Raw genomic sequence first — 18922 nt, forward strand, 5'->3', positions numbered from 1 at the left:
TAATTTAGAAAAGGCTCTTAAAAACATGGAGAAGTCATCTCTAGGGTTTAAGAGTCAAAAACCCAAGTCCAAGGACAAGAAAGGTTTGGGTCACAAACCTAAGTCCCAAGTGGTCAAGCCCACTTATCATAGTGTTCCATTCGATTATGGAACAAAACCTAGGGCTAGGAAGACCACCACCAAGGTCACAAGGGGAGTCACCCCTAGAGTTGATCTTGATGAGTCCCAAATGACCAAGGCTTCAAAGCTTAAGAGGGTCATTAGGAGGGTTGCTAGGGAAGTCATCCCTAGTGAATATTTAGTGAACCCAATGAGTTCACATAGATATTGGGTTCCTAGGAGCATCTTCTCTACCCCATAAATGGGTTAGAGAGTGTCAACTCCAATAAGAAGGGTAGTTAACCCAACTTTGAGGAAATTGACACTCAAGGAGCATTTTCAAGGTTTTGATAACCTTTGAAAATGAAAAAGAATTATTATTTACTCCTTGAAGAGTAAATTGTGCCATATTTGAAAAATATCGATTTTAATCTTATTTGGCACAACTTAAGAAAACCTAGAGAAATACCATAATTGGGATTTTGGTTTTCTCTTAGGGATATATGGGCAATCTAGGGTTAGATTTTAAGTTAGCCAAGGCTAAGGATACTTAGATAGGGAATTTAGGTATTTTATTTGTGCTAACTTGCCATGATTGATTGCCATATGTCATGCCATGACATCATATTTATTTTATGATCATTTGAAATGTCATGATAATGCTTAGGCTAGTTTATATGTCATGCTTTATTTAAGTTTTCAAACTTTATGCCATGACATCATGACATTGGCACATGTTTTCATTTATGATACCATTTTATGCCATGTCATCATCTCTTGCATTAGTAATCAATTGAATTGATTTAAGGATGAAAAACACATTTTGATATTGAGATCAAATTTGTGTTTAGAAAATGCATGAGACCTTAGTCTAAGATACCTAAACCCATATCTCACATCAAAATTGACATGGATGTGTTTGATACACTTTAGATGTGTGTGAGATATTAGGATCATGAGTTAGGATCAAGGTGCATAGTTCTTATACCTAGATGAGCCTAATTCAAGAAATGGAGGATCATAGGGAAAGCTTGTGTACAAGTCATGTACATTTAGCCCTAAGATTATGGTCCTAAATTAAAAGGTTTAAAATCATTTTGAAATTGATTTGGAAAACCTTGATGAAGCCATCTTAGTGATTGCATTCATCATTGAACATTGTGATACAAAGTTGACTTAAACTTGAACTATTTCAAAGTTTTTGAACTTTGTATCAAGATTGAAAAATGGAAGTTATTTTCATAGAAAACTATTTTTCCATGATAGTATATGTTATGAGGAATATATCCTCAAAATTTCACAATTTTTCGAATTTTCTGGAATTTTCTAGGAGTTTCTGAATTTCGGGAAGGAAATTTCAAAAATCTCTTGTCAATGGCTGGATCGGTCCGGGGACCGATCCAGGGAAGATCTGATCGGTCTGCGGACCGATCCAGAGTATTGTGGATCGGTCTGCAGACCGATCCAGTGAGTTCCAGTAGCTTGGTGCGATCTGGTGAAGGCCTGATCGGTCTGGGGACCGATCAGTGCGTGCTGAATTGCTGAAATTCGACTGGATGTCTGAAATTTCAGTTTTTGGGAGTTGATTTTCGGATTTCTAAAGGTTTGAAACTCTCCAAGACATTGTTGGTGCAATGGTCAAGGGGGAGTTGACTTTTAGGGGGAGTTTTTACTTCTTAAGACTTTTGAGGATTAGTGATATGGGATTATCACTAAGTTGGTTGTTAAGTTTAGTATCAAGGGAGAAATTAAGAGTTTCAATGAAAGGTATGGGACTTTCATTAGGAAGAAACTCTTGACCTTGATACCCTCTTTTTCTTTTTGATGTGTGTCAAAAAGGGGAGAGTGTTCATTGGAGAAATTATTGGAGAACCCAAGTTAGGTTATCGGGTTAACCTAAGCTAGGGGAAGAATGTCAAGGAATGTTCGAGGAAGAACATTGGAATTCTTTTTGATGTGTGTCAAAAAGGGGGAGAATTATTGGAGAACCCAAGTTAGGTTATCGGGTTAACCTAAGGGGAGAATGTCCAGAGAATGTTCAAGGAAAGAACATTGGAAGATGGTTGGAAAACCTAAGTTAGGTTATCGGGTTAACCTAACTTGATTATGGGTTTTGTCAAACATCAAAAAGGGGGAGATTGTTGGTGCAACCTTAGGTCAAGGTTGACCTGGTTGACCCGACTCGAGTTGACTTGACTCGAGTTGTATTTTGATGTTTGACTTGGGAAGATTGTTGATGCAACCTTAGGTCAAGATTGACCTAGTTGAGTTGTATGTTGATATTTGACGAAAAGAGAGTTCTATTCTTGATGTTTGACAAGAATAGATGTTTGGGAGATTGTTGGTGCAACCGTAGGTCAAGGTTGACCTGGTTGACCTGATTCGGGAAAAAGTCCAAGTATGGAGACTTGGCAACGGAAAAGTCCAAGCAGGGAGCTTGGCACCGGAAAAGTCCAAGTATGGAGACTTGGCAACGGAAAAGTCCAAGTATGGAGACTTGGCACTGGAAAAGTCCAAGCAGGAGTTGGCGGGAAAAGTCCGGTGAGTGAAGCCAGATAGAAGTCCCAGTGAGTGAAGCCGAGCGGTGGATAACTGGGATGTTAGGCGGTTGGAAAGTCTGGTGAGTGAAGCCGGGCGATGAGAAACCTAACTGGGATGTTAGGCGGTGTGGAAAGTCCTGGTGAGTGAGCCAGCAGTGAGAAAGTCCTAACTGGGATGTTAGGCGGTGTGGAAAGTCACGGTGAGTGAAGCCGAGCGGTGAATGAGTGAAGCGCGGTGAAAATCCTAGTGAGTGAAGCTAGGTGAAAGTGAAAGTCCGGTGAGTGAAGCCAGGCGGTGGGGAAATCCCGGTGAGTGAAGCCGGTGAAACCCTAGTGAGTGAAGCTAGGTGAAAGTCCTGGTGAGTGAAGCCGGGCAAGGAAAATCTAGATGGATCAGGGTGATCGGACATCCGGTGTTGAGAAGGTCAAGTAGGTCGAGGGTGACCCGATACTGTGCGGAGAGAAAAGTCTAAGTGGGTCAAAGGATTGGCCGGACACTTGGTGAAGTAGCAGTCGAGGGAGTGGCCGGATGCTAGGCGCGATGTACCAACAGTCAAGATTGACCGGATGTTGGTTTGGACTTGGTTTGGACGAAAACCATGATGGATCGATCGGTGATCGATCCGGTGATCTGAGAATATTCGATCGGTGCGGTGGCCGATCGGTAACACATCGATGCATCGTGTGTTAACCGATCAGGAGTCGATCAGAAGCCGAACAAGATCGAGGCGCAAGAGGGGCTGATCGATCTGGGGACCGATCAGCACAAAGCCTGATCGGTCCCCGGACCGATCAGGAGGTTCCCTGATCGGTCCATGGGCCGATCAGGGATGGAACAGAAGCGAAGGCTTCTTTCCTAATCGGTCTGCAGACCGATCAGGATGTTGCCTGATCGGTCCACAGACCGATCAAGGTTCTAACCGTTGCAACGCAACGGCTAGTTTCTTCGCTGTTTCGCTGTTTCTTCTTCGCAGGTATAAAGGGGGTCGAGGGCTGCTGCTGTATACTCTCTCCTTCCTACTTAGAACTTCTGTTCTGCTGCTGAAGTTTCAGCTTCGACTGAGCTTTGTTGAGCTCACTTCCGAAGCCCCGCGTGAGCTTCTTTCGGCTGAGTTGCTTGTTGGCATTCGTCCGTGGAGTTGTTGCTTCCAGGACTTCAGTCGACGACAAGAAGACAAGCTTGTATTGTTACATTCATTGTATTTACTTCTTGTATTCTCTTGTACTCTTAGCTTGCCGTTGCAAGTGATTGTGGCGAGGTTTCTCCACCCACAAGGAGTTGATATTAGCCGGTTCTCCGGGGACTCATCCACCGACGGATTGATAGGGCTCGTCCACCGACGGATTGATAGGGCTTGATAGGAGTATCATCTCCGAACCTCGTTACATCCTTGCGTTGAGGTTTGATTTCTTCTCCTGTTTTCTTTCTGCATTTAGTTTCCGCTGCGCTAACCCTAGTTTGTAGAAAGAAACGCGACGATTTGGGGTCGGCTATTCACACCCCCCTCTCTAGCCGTACAAAGGATCCTATCACTTGCAATATCAGAAATCCACAGGAACTGAAATAGACGCAATTCAAATATGCTATCCATTATTTATTTTAACATCTATAAGGTGTTAAAATATAAGAAAGAATCAATAAAAATCTCATACGTTGGGCCTGATATGATTCCATATCAGGCCTAATGTTTGAGAAGTTTTGCTGATTCTTTATTCTTATATTTTAATATCTTATAGATGTCAAAATAAATAATGTATAACATATTTGAACTCCTTGTAACATCAGAAATCTACAGGAACTGAAATGGGCGCAATCGGAGCTCTCTAGGTCCATTAGTGGATTTTGATCAAAACCCACTTACGGACCTAGAGAGCTCCGATTGCGCCCATTTCAGTTCCTGTGGATTTTTGATGTTACAAGAAGTTCAAATATGTATTCATTGTTTATTTTGACATCTATAAGGTGTTAAAATGTAATAAAGAATTAACAAAAAAACCTCCATGTTAGGCTCACGTATGAGAAGTTTTGTTCATTCATCATTATTATAATTTTATACCTATGTAGAAGTTGAAATAAATAATGGATCGATTTCTGGGGTTATAAAGAGTTCAACTATGCTATTTATTGATTATTTTGACTTCTTCAAATATATTAAAATGTTTTCAAAAAATCAACTAAACTTTAAATATTGTGGGCCTGATATGCATGCACGTATGAAAAAAAAAGAAGAAAGCTAAGAGAGGAGAGGAAAAATAAGATTAGTTACATGCATAGAAGAGAAAAATAGAAGAGAGAGTAAGAAATAATAGAGAAAAGTAAAAAATCAGATTTGTCAGAAGGATAAAATGAGAAATGCACTTAAAAAGGTATGTTCTTTAGTAAATATCAAAATAGCATGCATTTTTTGATAAATTTAAAAAACTACGTGTGTTCTTTGATAAATTACCATATAAATAAACTAAGCTTGAGTTTATAAAAAAAAATTAAGATAAATTTGAATAACCATTTCAACTATTTAATCCATTCTAGACTCATTAAATAAGTTTTAACATCACAAAATTTAACTCACTCCACTGAGATCGTTTACTACTCTAATTTTTCATGTGTTTCAGATTAAGTCTCTCCCTATAATTTTCTTTCAAAGATGTTTATGATTTTATTTTATATTCATCATTTTAAAATGGAAAATAAGGCCTAAGCCTAATTCCTTAAAAATTCTCCATGAAAAAAGTCTGAATTTTATTCCAAGTAGAATGAGGTCATTTTGATCCGTCCAGATATTCAAAACATATCAATCATCCGTATGATTCCGTGTGTGGATCCTTGTCGCTGGTCCAAGCCACGTGTTATTCCTTTTCACCGTTCATCATAAGATCAACGGACAGGATCATTCTCCACTCACCTGCGAGAACTTGTGGCTTACAGCGAGAAAGTAAGAGCTTGCGGATTTACAATATAGCCCTTGTCCAGATTCAATGTTTCATATGAAAATCAGGGTATTTTAGTACTTTTAATGTTATACCGATCGCTATACTTCCTTCTTGTAGCCGTCACCAGCTCCGGCTGTGTGAGAGAGAGGGAGAGAGCGAGAGAGAGGCGCGAGTGCGAAAAGGAAAAGGGACGAAGAGGAAGGAGACGGCGGAAGGAGAGAGGAAAGGGAGACGAGAAAGGACAGTCTCCGACGAAGCCCTAGCGTTCCTCTCTTCGAAGCCTCTCTTTCCGTTGATTCCACCTTGATAAAATAAAAAAAAAGCAGGAGTTAGGGTTCTGCTCGCCGTTTAAAAATGGTCAGGATCCCCTTTTTAGTTTTTCTCGTACTAGGCGCAGTATTCGGTTCTTTCTCATGGCTTCTGATTACCTGTCCCCATTTTTTGGCCTCTTTTTTAAGGTCGAGTTTTTTTTTTCGGTCAATTTTGTTCCTATTCTTTCATCGCTGCTCTCATGTCGTCTTCTGGGGATTTCAAAGTAGTTTTTTTTCTCATTAAGTATCAAATTTGTTCGAGGTGTATATCGACTTATGATACTATCAAATTTGTTGATTCTGGAAATTGATTGGAATTCGTATTGTTTGAATAAGCAGGGCAAGCATAGAGTAGACAGGCAGATTCATACTTTTTATTAGTACCTCAAGGATAGTAATAAGTTTCTCTATCTCGGAAAATTTAAAGGTCTTTTTTTTTTCTTTCGTCGTAGCATATTTTTTTTTAGTAATTGATAAATTTTACTCTTGTAATTAGTGCTAACTAAAATGTTTTCATGACTTTGGGTAAGTAGTTAACCAGAAAGAATGAAACTTGCCTGTTTTAGTTTCATCTATTCTCCTTGTGAAATAAATCAAGTTGGCAGATGCTGAACTTGATGTTGCTGGTGTCGTGGACAATTTCTGTTGCTTTTGGTGCTTTTGAGCTTGTGGCATTTGTAAATCAATTATAGTCTTGAAATTTAAATTGCTTCTCATTGATTAAATAAGTCCATAATTCTGAACTTCAACAGCACAAGTTGGGAAGAGGACACAGGGATAAAGTTCAACAGTTCATGGCTATAACTGGAACCAAGTAATATTCGTTCTAATGATACTCATCTTGATCTTTAAATTCTTTAAGAGTTCTGTTCTTTGTTCATACTACCAATTTACTTCAATTTTAATTTTTGTTGTGGACTAGAAGTTTAAACGTGCCAATGCCGGTCCCAAGCCCAGATGAAAAAGGTGAGGGTTGTGTGTTAGGTTGTAGTTAGCATTGACTTTCCATTCAATGAATGGATCCATCAAACTATTGTGTGTTGTGGACTAGAAGGTTGTGGTTTAAAATGAAAAGCATTTGTCTTCTCTCCAATTTCCCTTGGTTGATATTTCCTCAGAGTGCGTTAACCTAAAAAATAGACGTTGTGGTTCATTCAAACACGATTACTAGTGTGAAGATGAACATGGACAAAAGAAAAAGAATTAACTACTGGTACTTTGAATGGGGATATTTCATTATTTCTCACTTATAATTCCATGGCAGAGGACCCATGGAGCAGAGCCCTTTCTTCTATAACATTGCGTGATCATGTTCTTTCAGTTACTTGTGGTTTACAATTATCCATTTTGCGATACAATTTTTGGCTATTACACCTTTGATTTTTTTTTTTTTGATTGATCCCTTCATCCAATTTAAGCTATTCTTTACTGTTTGCTATGAACAATGTGCTGCACATTTGTGTCTCGTTAACTCAAACAGCTGTTGCTGTTGTTGCTGAAACTAATCATGAATATTGCATATTTAGGTCAGCTTTTCATATTTTCATAAAGAGCAACTGCAAAACAATATATATTCATCCATCCCTGGTTTAAATACTGGTAAATTGATTCCAATCCCAGATGAGACTATTTGTGTCTGTACCGGTTTGTCACTAGGTGGTATAGGGGGAAAAGTGGAAGAAGCATTGATGGAAGAGGAAGAAGCAGGAACAATGGTTCATACCAATTTCTATTGTCACCTTGGAAACTGGGGTATTCTGAAGAAGTTGGAACAATGGTTCATACCAATTTCTATGTCACCTTGGAAACTGGGGTATTCTGAAGAAGTTGCTCATTGTCCTTCCTAGCCGCCTCACACTTTGTTGGATATTTTTTCCTCTCAGAATCTCCTTCATACAGATCGATGATATGTCACTGTGCGATTATTTCTCCTTTCTAGCAATGTTCCATACTTTAATGTGCGTTCAGAATGAAACTTCATGCTTGTTTCCTGAGAAAAACAATCATGATTTAAAATTTCCATTCCATTAATTAAAGAATATATTGTATTTAATATGATATGAAGCCATTTACAGAATTCTTAATACATGCTCTGTGTTAATTCAAGTTGAGATTCCTCCTGGAATGTAGCTATTACTTAAATAGCTCATGTTGGCATTCTTTTTCAATTCAATGAATTTTTTTTATACAATAATTTTTATACTCGGAACGAAAGTTTTAGGCACTTTTCATATATCTATAGTATCCCTTTCTCCCTTTATGATATGTCTTATAGTTTAATATTTTAACTTCTACAAGCTTAATTTTGCCCATTTTGCAGTGAGAAAGCTGCACTTCAGGCTTTGAAGGCAAGTGATTGGCATTTGGAGGGGGCTTTTGACATGTTTTACAGCCAACCACATATTAGAACTGCCACTGATACAAGACATCTTGAAGATCTCTATAATAGATACAAAGGCTAGTTTTTTCTTTGATAGCTTTTGTTTGTGTTGTGAAAGCATTTTAACCAGCTCATTTGTGTTAATTTCATATAATTTTTTTTGTTTATAACTCAACTGCTATGTTCTGGTTTTCCAAATAAAACTACAAGGCATCTGCAGTATGAGAGCAGAAGTAGATTGCTAAAATATGTAACTCCTGGACATATGCTTGACCATTCTTTTCTTGTTTGATTAAGCATCTTGGATACCAACTTGAGGCGTGCCTGCCAGGAGTCTATTTAGAAATTCTTTCCACTTCAAGTTTCTTTCCTCATCCTGCATATCGTCACTCTCAGATTGTTGTTTTCCCCGAGTAAGATGTTTTAGTGATAAGAAGTCTAAGGAATCCCATGCAGCAGCCAATAGTCTGCTCAAAATCTAGTATTGTTCTGGTCGCCCACTTGCAACCATATGTTGTTCTCCACTTCTTTCCATGTCCTACACACTGCTTTCCAGATGTCTGAATCAACGACCTTTCCTTTAAAAGCTTGTGGGGCTCGTGATCTCCCGTGCTTTATCATTTGCAACCATAGATCATTTGGATTTGCCAACCTGTTAAAGGACAACTTCCCTATTAAAGCTGTGTTGTGATCCTCTAATTTCCTCAAACTCGATCTGCCTTCATCTTTCGGTCTTGTGATCTTTTCCCAACTAATTATGTGTTCCTTCTTCTCTTGAGCTTTGTCACCCCATATGAAGTCTCGAGTTAGCTTCTCTAGTTTACATGGTTGTGTAGGGATTTTACTTACATTTGTCGTGTAAGTCAAAATGGTCATGGTCGCCGTTTGGGCCAAAGTGATCCTCCTTGCCATGGGCAAACAACTAGCTGTCCAGCCCAAGAGCTTAGTTTTGACTGTCAACTTTGTCTTGGTTTGATGTTTAGGTCTTCTCCCATGGATGAGCTTGAAACCCAAGTACCTACCTAGCTACTTCGTTTCCTTGAGATCACCTGCAAGCCTAGATATCTCAGTTTTTGTGTCTTTCAAGACATTCTTAGGGAAGAAGATTATAAACTTTATTGGTACACCCTCTCCTCTAATGCCCCGGAAAACCAGTCCATGGTTTTCATAACTAATTTTATTTGCTTGCTAGATGCTTCGCGTGGAAAATTGATGTCATTTGCAAAAAGAAGATGAGTGGGCTTTGACTTAGATCAGCCAAGCTTGACATCCTTTTATTAGTTAGACGGTTGTTGATGCTTTATTACCTATCATAATCTTTCCAAGCATAAGCTGAAAATATAAGGGGAGAGAGTGCAACCTTGTCAAACGCCTACATGAAGGTTTGAACTCCTTTGTCTTCTCTCTAGAGTATTTTAAAGGACATAGTAGACACTATTGGATTGTATGTTACTAGTAGAGAGGGTGAACAGGTGTGTATCGTTTTGTTGTTTGATCGTACTTGACTCTATAATTTGTTAATTGAGTGGAAATATGGAAAAATAACAAGCATAAAAACACGTGCACAAAAATGCAAATTAATTTATGTCGTTTTGGACGTCAAATTCCTACCCCACGGCCTATGATCTGTTGGTGATCACTATCGGAATTGGCACTATATTTTCTCTTCAGACACCTTCTAGAGGCACAAAAACCTATTCTTATAGCAAAAACAAAAAACACAAAAATACAATAAAAAAAACAAAATAGTACATGATCCGTTGGTGATCACTATCGGAATTGCCAATATGTGACTTGGTGGATGGGGATGTAAAGTATTACTTAATGCCAAGAGCGGTAAGAGAATTAAGGTAAACTTCATTAGATACAAAATATGTGCTACATGCTTAATCTGTTTAAGAGATCCCAAAGAATTAAAGTTATGTGAATCCAACCATAAAAGTTGCAGTTGTTGATGTCATTATCATTGTTATTAGTGCCTGTACTTGTGGCCATAGTTCGCTATCCTTGGAGAACAATCTCCTTATTTGTTGATTTGTGCAGATAAAAACATTCAACAATCTTAGTTATTCAGCAGTAGAACTAACAGTTATTTTCTAGATTTAAGCTAGTTTTTCAGCAGCAGAACCAACAGTTATTTTTCCTCAAAATTGATCGATCCCAAGGATATATTGTAGTATTCATCTCAGGAAAAATAACAAACATCAGAATGCACACATGAATCATTATTCATCCATTATACTATCATACTATCTCATTTTGCAAATTGGTTGTTCCTGTTAAGAAGAAAGTTGTTTATTTGTTGCAGATCCATATGTTGATATGATAGTGGTTGATGGGATTTCTCTTCTTTGCACTGATTTGCAAGTAAGATTTGGTTAAGGTGTTTGTCATATGTACTAGTTCATGCTGTTTTTGTGCATCAGTAAATTGTCAGTGATTTTGAAGTGGCTTCTGGTCATTCTTCCTGAACTTTACTATCTTTGACTGGGATTTTGACATTGATTTGATGGTGATAAGACAATTGATGAATTGTAACCGTGATGCTTATTGACCACAAATAAATATTTTCTACTTCATGTTTTTTGGGGCGGATGGCTATTTATCCATTCTATTTTTTTTTTCATAGTATACTGAATTAGGTTGTGGCTGTGTTGTAACATTTTTTGTTGATTGGGCTGTTTTCTTGATAACCTACATCCTCAGTGATTAAAGAAAAATATTACAACTGTGAATATTTTTTTATTGATGTTGAAAATTTTCTTTCATTTTATTTATTCAATTTATTGGTTTTCATGAAACTTGCATTGTAACTCAATCATGTTAATTTGCTCCTGAGAATAAATTAAGTTTAACACTTCGTGAGGTATAAATTATATCTCATATTTACAAACTCTGTTTTTAGCTTCCTCTGTCAGTTTATCTTGCTAGCAATTCATTTGCACTGCTAATCTTTTAAAATTATCTTCTTCATATGGCTAGTAACATAGTCCTGGTTGTTGCAGGTGGATCCTCAAGATATTGTTATGGTGAGTGTATTTATGACGCAGAAGAACATTTTGCCTTCTGATATTGAATTTGAGTAATGAATTTTTTTCCATTAGTCTTTTAAGTTTTTTTTGTGTTCAGTGATCATTATCAATTGCTTAGGAGTTAATAGTTTGTTTTTCTCTCTCATTTCTTTTTGATTAATAAACTAACATCTTTGTCTATTTTCCATGTTTCAATTCTTAAATTAGGAGTTGGCAAGTTTTCCTTATTATTTGATTGCTTTTTTAGTGGAATTTTTTTCATGCTTTGCCATGATGGTTGCAACAGTGAATAAGATGTTATGGTCCTGTGAGCATGAGTCTGGACTCTAGGACATATCTTGATGTTGGTGCATCCAAATGTTGGAATGTTCATGATTATATTTTCTTGGACTTTATTGAGATATTTGTAGTTGTAAGAGAGATTGCCCCAACTGCAAATATTTTCACTTTCTTTTCTTGCATGTTCATGTTATTTTGTTAACTACAATGCTGGTTTTGTGACACTTTTTATGACGGGACATTTACTTTCTTAAAATGTTCATAACATCTCTGTATATGTCCGCAAACTAATTGAGTTTTGCTTGATGATGATTGAGATTCAAGCAAACTTGATTACATGAATTGGCTATAGTAAAAGAGGAATAAAAAAAAAAATCATATTTAGATTCTAAACTGATTTATGTGTTTCTTCAGTTCATTTTTAAGTGGTCCTTTTTTGTATTTGCACTGTAAGGCATATAGCTTAAACTAGAAGACAAGAAATCAGAAGCAAAAATGGAGTAACAACCAGAAAAATGAGGAAAAAAACAAACTAGATGGACAAAAAACAGTAAGACGCTACAAGCAAATGCATTTTTTTTAGAAAAGCACTTCAGAAAACCAAAATAACAAGCAAACAAGGAATCAACAAAGAAGAAAACAAAAACTAGAAAGAGGAAGTGAACATCATCCTCTGCTTATCAAATCTGAAATATTCAGTGAGTCATATTCACATGCATGTATACTGGTAGAATCAAATCTAACTAGAAATCAATAACCAGACATAATACTAGGTATGAAGTAAATTGTCCAATGTGTCCAATTTCATCCAACTCATACCTTTCTGGTTTGAACCTTATATCTCAGTGACGTTATATTTCTGTTGTTGGTAACAATGCGTCCAATTTCATACCTTTCTGGCTTCAACCTTATATCTCAGAGAGGTCATTTTTCTGTGGTTGGTTGCAATATCAGAAAGGTGCATTGCCACCTGCTTAGGTAGGATGCAATGTTGGCTTGCAATGCTTCCGTAGCCTGTAGGTTGTAATCTGTAGATTGTGTCGATGCATAGGACAAGGAATTGTCCACAGGAATTTTTTCCTGATATTACTGAGAATGTTGTTTCTGGTTAAGTACATGTGCTTTCTATTTCTTGTTTCTCATGGATATCAAGCGTTGAGAGCCCATGATGTTCTTTGTGTAGGAGACTGAAATTTCTGGTGTTATGTGACTGTAGATTAACTTATAAAGCATTCACTTAGGTAGCACCCGACTTGGATAATAGTGAGATGCTCAGCCCTAGCTTTTCCTTGTCAGATGACTAGACCAGAAATTTTAACAGCACACCTGGTGCAAATGGTTTTTGATGCTAAACCTGATACTTGAGTCTAATTGTCCATGGGAGGTTTATGTGACCCTATCTTTTCAAGTCAATTTAATTGATGATAATAAGTTCTTTTTAGAAAGTTGAAAATGCTTCAGATATTACGGTTTAGTTGGAATTGGACTCCTTTATCTAGAAGCACTTTGTGGTCGAGTTTCAGATTGTTTATAGGTTGAAAGATTTGTTGAATTGCTTTCATTTACAAGTTCAAAATTTTCTAGTATGTGATTTTTTTACAACAATTTGATATTGAGATTTGTTAAAAGTTGATTGGTTAAGCATTTATTCTAAAAGTTATAATTTTTACAAAATAGAACAATTTATATACTTATATTCGCAGTACTCCCATTTCTTTGTGGGTGTGTATGCTTCATTTGCTTGGGCCAAACCCAGGAGATAGAATGTAAACCATGGATCTTTTGCTCTTGAATTATATTAAAATTGATTGGTTAATCACTTACCCCAAAAGCATTTTGGAAATTGACCAATTTATGTATTTATATTCCTAATAAGCTTAATTTTATATTATATTCTCAATAAGCTTGATTAAATTAATTATATTTATTCAATGCAAGAATTAGCTCAAACATGTAGTTTGAAAAATAATAAACATAAAATCTTCCATAACCTTCAAATTCATTTAAGTGCTAACCAAAGGAGGGATAAGATGCAATATGCTGGAACCTCATTAGGAGTTTTAATATAAATTCCAGCACAAACATGAATCATTTATCTCCAACTCTTAGAAAATTAGCAGTCAAAAACACATGGAATACCTTCCATTTCTTTTGTTTGAATGAAAACGTGGAATTTAATAGCTTATGGATCTGAGCAAGTTATTGGTGAATTCTCATCTAATGCGCACTCTACATTTTGTGCTCAGGCCTGTATGTCCTTTTTTTCCTTCTTCATTAAGTTACCCTCACTGCTCTATCTCTATATGCCTATCATCTGCATTCTGAAAAAGACCACCAACTCTGGCAATCAGTTCTACTATCTTGCTGTGATTCTCTTAAGATTTATTTGATTCCCCATTTATGTTCAACTAACCTTGTGGCATCTTGAATATTACTAACCTAAAGGTTTGATTTCATATTGTATCTTGTATATTACAATTGTTGGTATTTAATACTGTTATGCAGTTAGTTGTATCTTGGCACATGAAGGCTGCCACAATGTGTGAATTTTCACGGCAAGAATTCATTGGTGGATTACAATCACTTGGGTAACCTTTGTTCTGCTGATTAGTTGTGTGAATGATGGTTTGTAGCTGTGCTGACGCTAGAACTGATTGATGCAGGATAGATACAATTGAAAAGTTTCGTGAGAAGTTGTCATACATGCGTAGTGAGCTAAGAGATGATCGTTAGTATTTTTTATTCTATTCCATTTCACATATCACAAGTTATTTACAATAATATTTGGTTTCTTGTCATGTTGAAAGTTCATAGTTTTTCTTATTTAATGAAAAACAAAAATAGTTATCTATGCTTTCTAATAGACATTTTCTTGCCTCTCTTTCTTCTAGAAAGATTTCGAGAGATATACAACTTCTCATTTGGCTGGGCTAAAGAAAAGGTATGCCCAATCTCTACTAATAGGGGCATTGGTTAACATGTTTGTATATGCCCATCAAATATTATGGCTCCATTATTGATGACTTGCTATTAACTTGTATTTCATGGCCAAGTTTATTGATGACTTGCTATTAACATGTTTGAGTCATTTAAACAACTATAGTGCATGTAGAAAAGAACTTCTACAGTTTGTGGGACTGGTTCACTTTGTTTGAAAGTTGTTTCCCAAGTCATTTGAAGGACAAAGAGCAAGTAAATTCCATGTGGGATTTAAGTCGTACTCATGCATTTGATTACTTAGTTATTCATTATCAAGGTGGTAATCTATGTGCATTTTTGTATGTTTCACTAACATTTACTTGGATCCATTAGTTTGTGAATTTAACATATATTTTTTTCTTCTAAAAATCACTTGTGTGCAAAAAAAGGCGATTTGCTCACCCCAGCATGCTTGGCAGCCCTTCCCAGGACCATCACAGAGGTAAATCACGGTAACTGAGGACCTAGATGGATGGGAGGGTGAGTTTTCCTGGGTGCAGAGCCACGAGGTTCGACCTCGCGTGCTCAATGTGCAAACCACCGTCCATGGACCACCTCAGCTAGCTTTAGGGGTGTCAATTCGGGTGGGTCAGGTTGGATTCGGATTGGGTCGATTTTTTGTTTTAAATCTCAACCCGACCTGAACCCAAATTCAACTCGAAATCCCTAAACGAACCTGAACCCGACTCGAAAAACCCGATTCAAAATGACTTTTGTTTTTTTTACTATTTTCCCTATAATTCTTTACTTTTATCTCAATACTCCATCATTATCATACTAACATTGATATTAATATAGATAAAAGCATCTTAATTTTCAAAATAAAATTTGATTGAACTCCAAAAAATCCACTAAATCCTAAATTCGGATCAACCCGAACCCGACTTGAAAATTTTCAATCCGAAACCCTCCAACCCGAACTCGAAATTTCTCAACCCGAACCTAATTTTTTTTTTCAGGTCGACTTAGGTCGGGTTTATTTTTGACACTCCTAGTTAGCTCATGAGGGCTTTAAAAATCACTTATGGATACTACTTCAGGATGAGCTTGTAAAAATCCCACCTTCCCCTAGATTAGGTGAAAAGAATCAATCAGATGTTAAGAATGTGATAGGTCCTAGATATCTCTTGAATTGGCTGATACAGGGTAAGTGGTTCATGTTTAGCATGATTTTCAAAATCACGCAACTATGAAACTTATAAACTAGATTACTTTTTGCAATCTCACTGTAGTCATTGAATAATATACATTTTGATCGCAATATTTGATTCTAAGTTAAAAAGGAAATACAAATGCCCTAAATATTGTATATAAACTCATTTAAGGTACATAGTAACAAGATATGCGTTTAATACATATCAGCAAATGATGACGTTATAAACCTGAGCCTATTTATTAAAGGTGCTCAACTTTTTAGATTGTTACATAGTATAAAAACAAGTTAGGAAACTAAAGATAATAAATTAAGGGCCTGTTGCAAATTAAAACTAAGCCATCTACAAAATAGAAAAACAAGTTTAAAAATTAAAGTTGATAACAGTAATGATCAACAATACTGTCAAAAAATTCCACCGTAGTTCCTTTTGCAACATAACATCCTTCCATCTTACTATAATTTCTCTTATTTTATCCATCGTGTATGAGGAGGCCATTTTATAATTTGATTGTGCAAGTTGTTGAGAGTAAGGGTGTTCTTTGTTCTATTCTTTTGCAGGGACAAAAATCTTTAGCACTAGAGACAGCTATTGGCATGTGGCAGTTGCTATTTGCAGAATGGCATTGGCCTTTAGTTGATCATTGGTGCCAATTCTTACAGGTATGAAACTGTCATCAGGGATGAATTAGACTACTCAACATTTAGCATAATATGGTTTGACATACATGTTAAGAGTATGATTCAGTGTACTAAATGATCATTGGTTACATCGGAGGCATGGATGAATTTTCACGTTTTTTTTGTTTGTTTGATATTTGAACTTTAAGTTAAAATTATTTCCAAAAATAAGTAAACTGATGAAGCATAGGAAAGACAGGTCATCCTTTGAATCTAATTTTTAACACTAGCAGAAAGCGCTAAAAGTGTTGATGAAAATCTCACAATATTATTCTCTTGTTTAATACTTGTGAGGCTATATTGTTATAGAATTACCAAAAGGTCAGGATTATATTGTAGCACCTTGAATTTCTCAAGAAAGCATTTCCCTAACATAATTCAAACAATAGGAATGTAGTTTGACTTCTCTTATTAGTTAACCTTCATGAGATGTTTATGATTGCTCCTCCATCTTCATTTTCATTATTCATGAAAACCATCATAATTATTTTTTGATTTTATTATTATTTTGAATATTCGTATAGAATTAACAAAATTAAGAATGATTGGAAGTACAGTATTTCTATTTTGGGTTTGTATGTGATTAGGCTAGTAATTCAAAGTGGTGAATCTTGTAAATATTTATCTATTTAATAAATGAAAATGTAGAAGTTTCGTGTCATTGCTTTTAGAAGATTAACCTTTTTGGTTGGTTGGTTGGTTTTGTAATTCTGTGATTGTGGTAGTAAAGCTCACCATGTAATATACTAAAACTTCTGTGGCATTCCACTAAAGAAGTTTTTTTGTGTTCATTTTCATTTGCCACAATAAATGGTTGTTTTGGTTCTGCGTCAGTTTTACTGAAGATGTTCTTTGCAGACATTTTACTGATTCAGTTTTCCTTTATGCCTCTACCAACACTTTTATAATGTTGATCTTCATAAATAACAGTTTGTTCATCATATATCGAGTGCATGGCTGTTTTGTTTATTTTTTTATTTTTTTCAATTTTCATTATCAGCTAAAACATAACAAAGCAATATCAAGGGATACTTGGTCTCAGTTGCTGGAATTTGCTAAGGTATGCAAGTACTTGTAATTTTCATTCAGACATGTAATTCTTAATTGTGTGTGTGCATATTTGAGTATGATGCTTGCAGTGATCAGTATTTTATCTTGATTTTCTTTGAAGTGTATATGGAGTTCCATTAGATATTTGTCTCTTATTGAGTTCATATTCTAATTTAAATTTCTGTGGAAGCCATAAACACAGTTTTTTTATAAATGTTTGCCAGTTTAGTCATGAATATTGAAGTTTTGTATTTTCCATGTGTATTTATGTTTGGGACTTGAGGAATTCCGGACATATTTTAAACCAGGGAAGTGCATTGGTACATTCATGTTACAGTAGGCAGTAAATGCAGACTTAATCAAATCGAAACATCCCAATACTATACCCCATTCACTTTTGACGAGTGAAACTAATTGCAGTATTCAAAATTTGTGGATAATTACAGCATGTCATGTTTAAATCTATCTTTTTCTGCGGAGTCGTTTATTATGTTCTTGCAAGCTTCTCATTTGCAACACATAAAAGTCAATATCACTCCAGCAGATGGTTCATAACAGAAGGTCCATGCTGTGCCCATCCTATTACTATCGGGGCCATTCAGATTGGTTCTGTCAAATGAATCAACTATCGATTAGTTCTTACTTTTTACAGTATGGGTGGTTCTATTAGTTTTAATGTAATCATAAGTTATTATATGTCCTGATGCCTAACTTTTGATGTGTCCTCTTTCAGACTATTGATCTTCAACTCTCCAACTATGATGAAGAAGGTGCTTGGCCCTATTTGATAGATGAATTTGTGGAATACTTGACTGAAAATGGAATTGTCCAACGTCCTCAAAATTGAGAAACCTTATATTTATACTGGCGGTTTTACAAATTCTTCTCATCGATTCGTTCATGAAATCATTCTGCTCTGGGTTTGCTCCTCATTCAAAACAGGCAAGAAAAGCTTTCAAAATCTCGCTCTTTCCAGATATAAACGTGAAGACTGAAGCATGATGAAGAAACACTTTTTAACCTGCCATTTGTTGGTCACGTCGCTGGTTATTGTAGGTTTCTATTGCCTTGTGTTGTGTTGTTGCTTCTCTGTTCTTTACTGCGTGTGATTGCAAATGAAAATCTTAGTTAGAGTCAATTATTCCAATGTTATAACTACTCGATCTGAAAATAAAATTGCATTTTGACAGTATGTTTGGTATCTCAGGTTGACCGTGTTTATTTACTGCCTGGAATTTTATTTAGTTTCTGTGAAGTTACTTTTTTCATCGTCCCTAAAATGACAGCTCTTCATTATTATTGCCTTCTATTAGATTGTGATTTTAGCCTATATTTAGTAGACGAATTCTCTAGAACTTCTTTAGATCCTTCCCCAGTGCCATTCATTTTTATTTCTACCCACCCAAAGAATTTTATATGCAAGCAATAAAACGACTTTTCTACTAGAGCATTAATAAACTCCAAAACCACAGCCTTAAGGGAAAACT

At 36.1% G+C, this 18922-nt stretch overlaps 1 protein-coding gene across 1 annotated transcript; it reads left to right on the forward strand.

Annotated features, from left to right (window-relative positions):
• Window positions 1-5678: 5678 nt before the first annotated feature.
• Window positions 5679-18627, forward strand: LOC121981178 (DCN1-like protein 2). The gene is made up of 11 exons (XM_042533571.1): window positions 5679-5927; window positions 6634-6695; window positions 8202-8338; window positions 10570-10628; window positions 11267-11290; window positions 14078-14160; window positions 14236-14300; window positions 14464-14513; window positions 16266-16367; window positions 17386-17445; window positions 18169-18627. The coding sequence occupies exons 1-11, from the start codon at window positions 5925-5927 to the stop codon at window positions 18280-18282; spliced, it is 759 nt and encodes a 252-aa protein (XP_042389505.1). The 5' UTR covers window positions 5679-5924; the 3' UTR covers window positions 18283-18627.
• The last annotated feature ends 295 nt before the right edge of the window (window positions 18628-18922 follow it).

This window comes from Zingiber officinale, chromosome 5A, assembly GCF_018446385.1.
Source record: "Zingiber officinale cultivar Zhangliang chromosome 5A, Zo_v1.1, whole genome shotgun sequence".
Classification (NCBI taxonomy): domain Eukaryota; kingdom Viridiplantae; phylum Streptophyta; class Magnoliopsida; order Zingiberales; family Zingiberaceae; genus Zingiber; species Zingiber officinale.

Excerpts from the sequence above, each read along its gene's own strand:
- LOC121981178 (XM_042533571.1), top strand. Across the intron at positions 11,291-14,077 it reads ATCCTCAAGATATTGTTATG|TTAGTTGTATCTTGGCACAT; the intron begins GTGAGTGTATTT and ends ACTGTTATGCAG. Across the intron at positions 17,446-18,168 it reads AGTTGCTGGAATTTGCTAAG|ACTATTGATCTTCAACTCTC; the intron begins GTATGCAAGTAC and ends GTCCTCTTTCAG.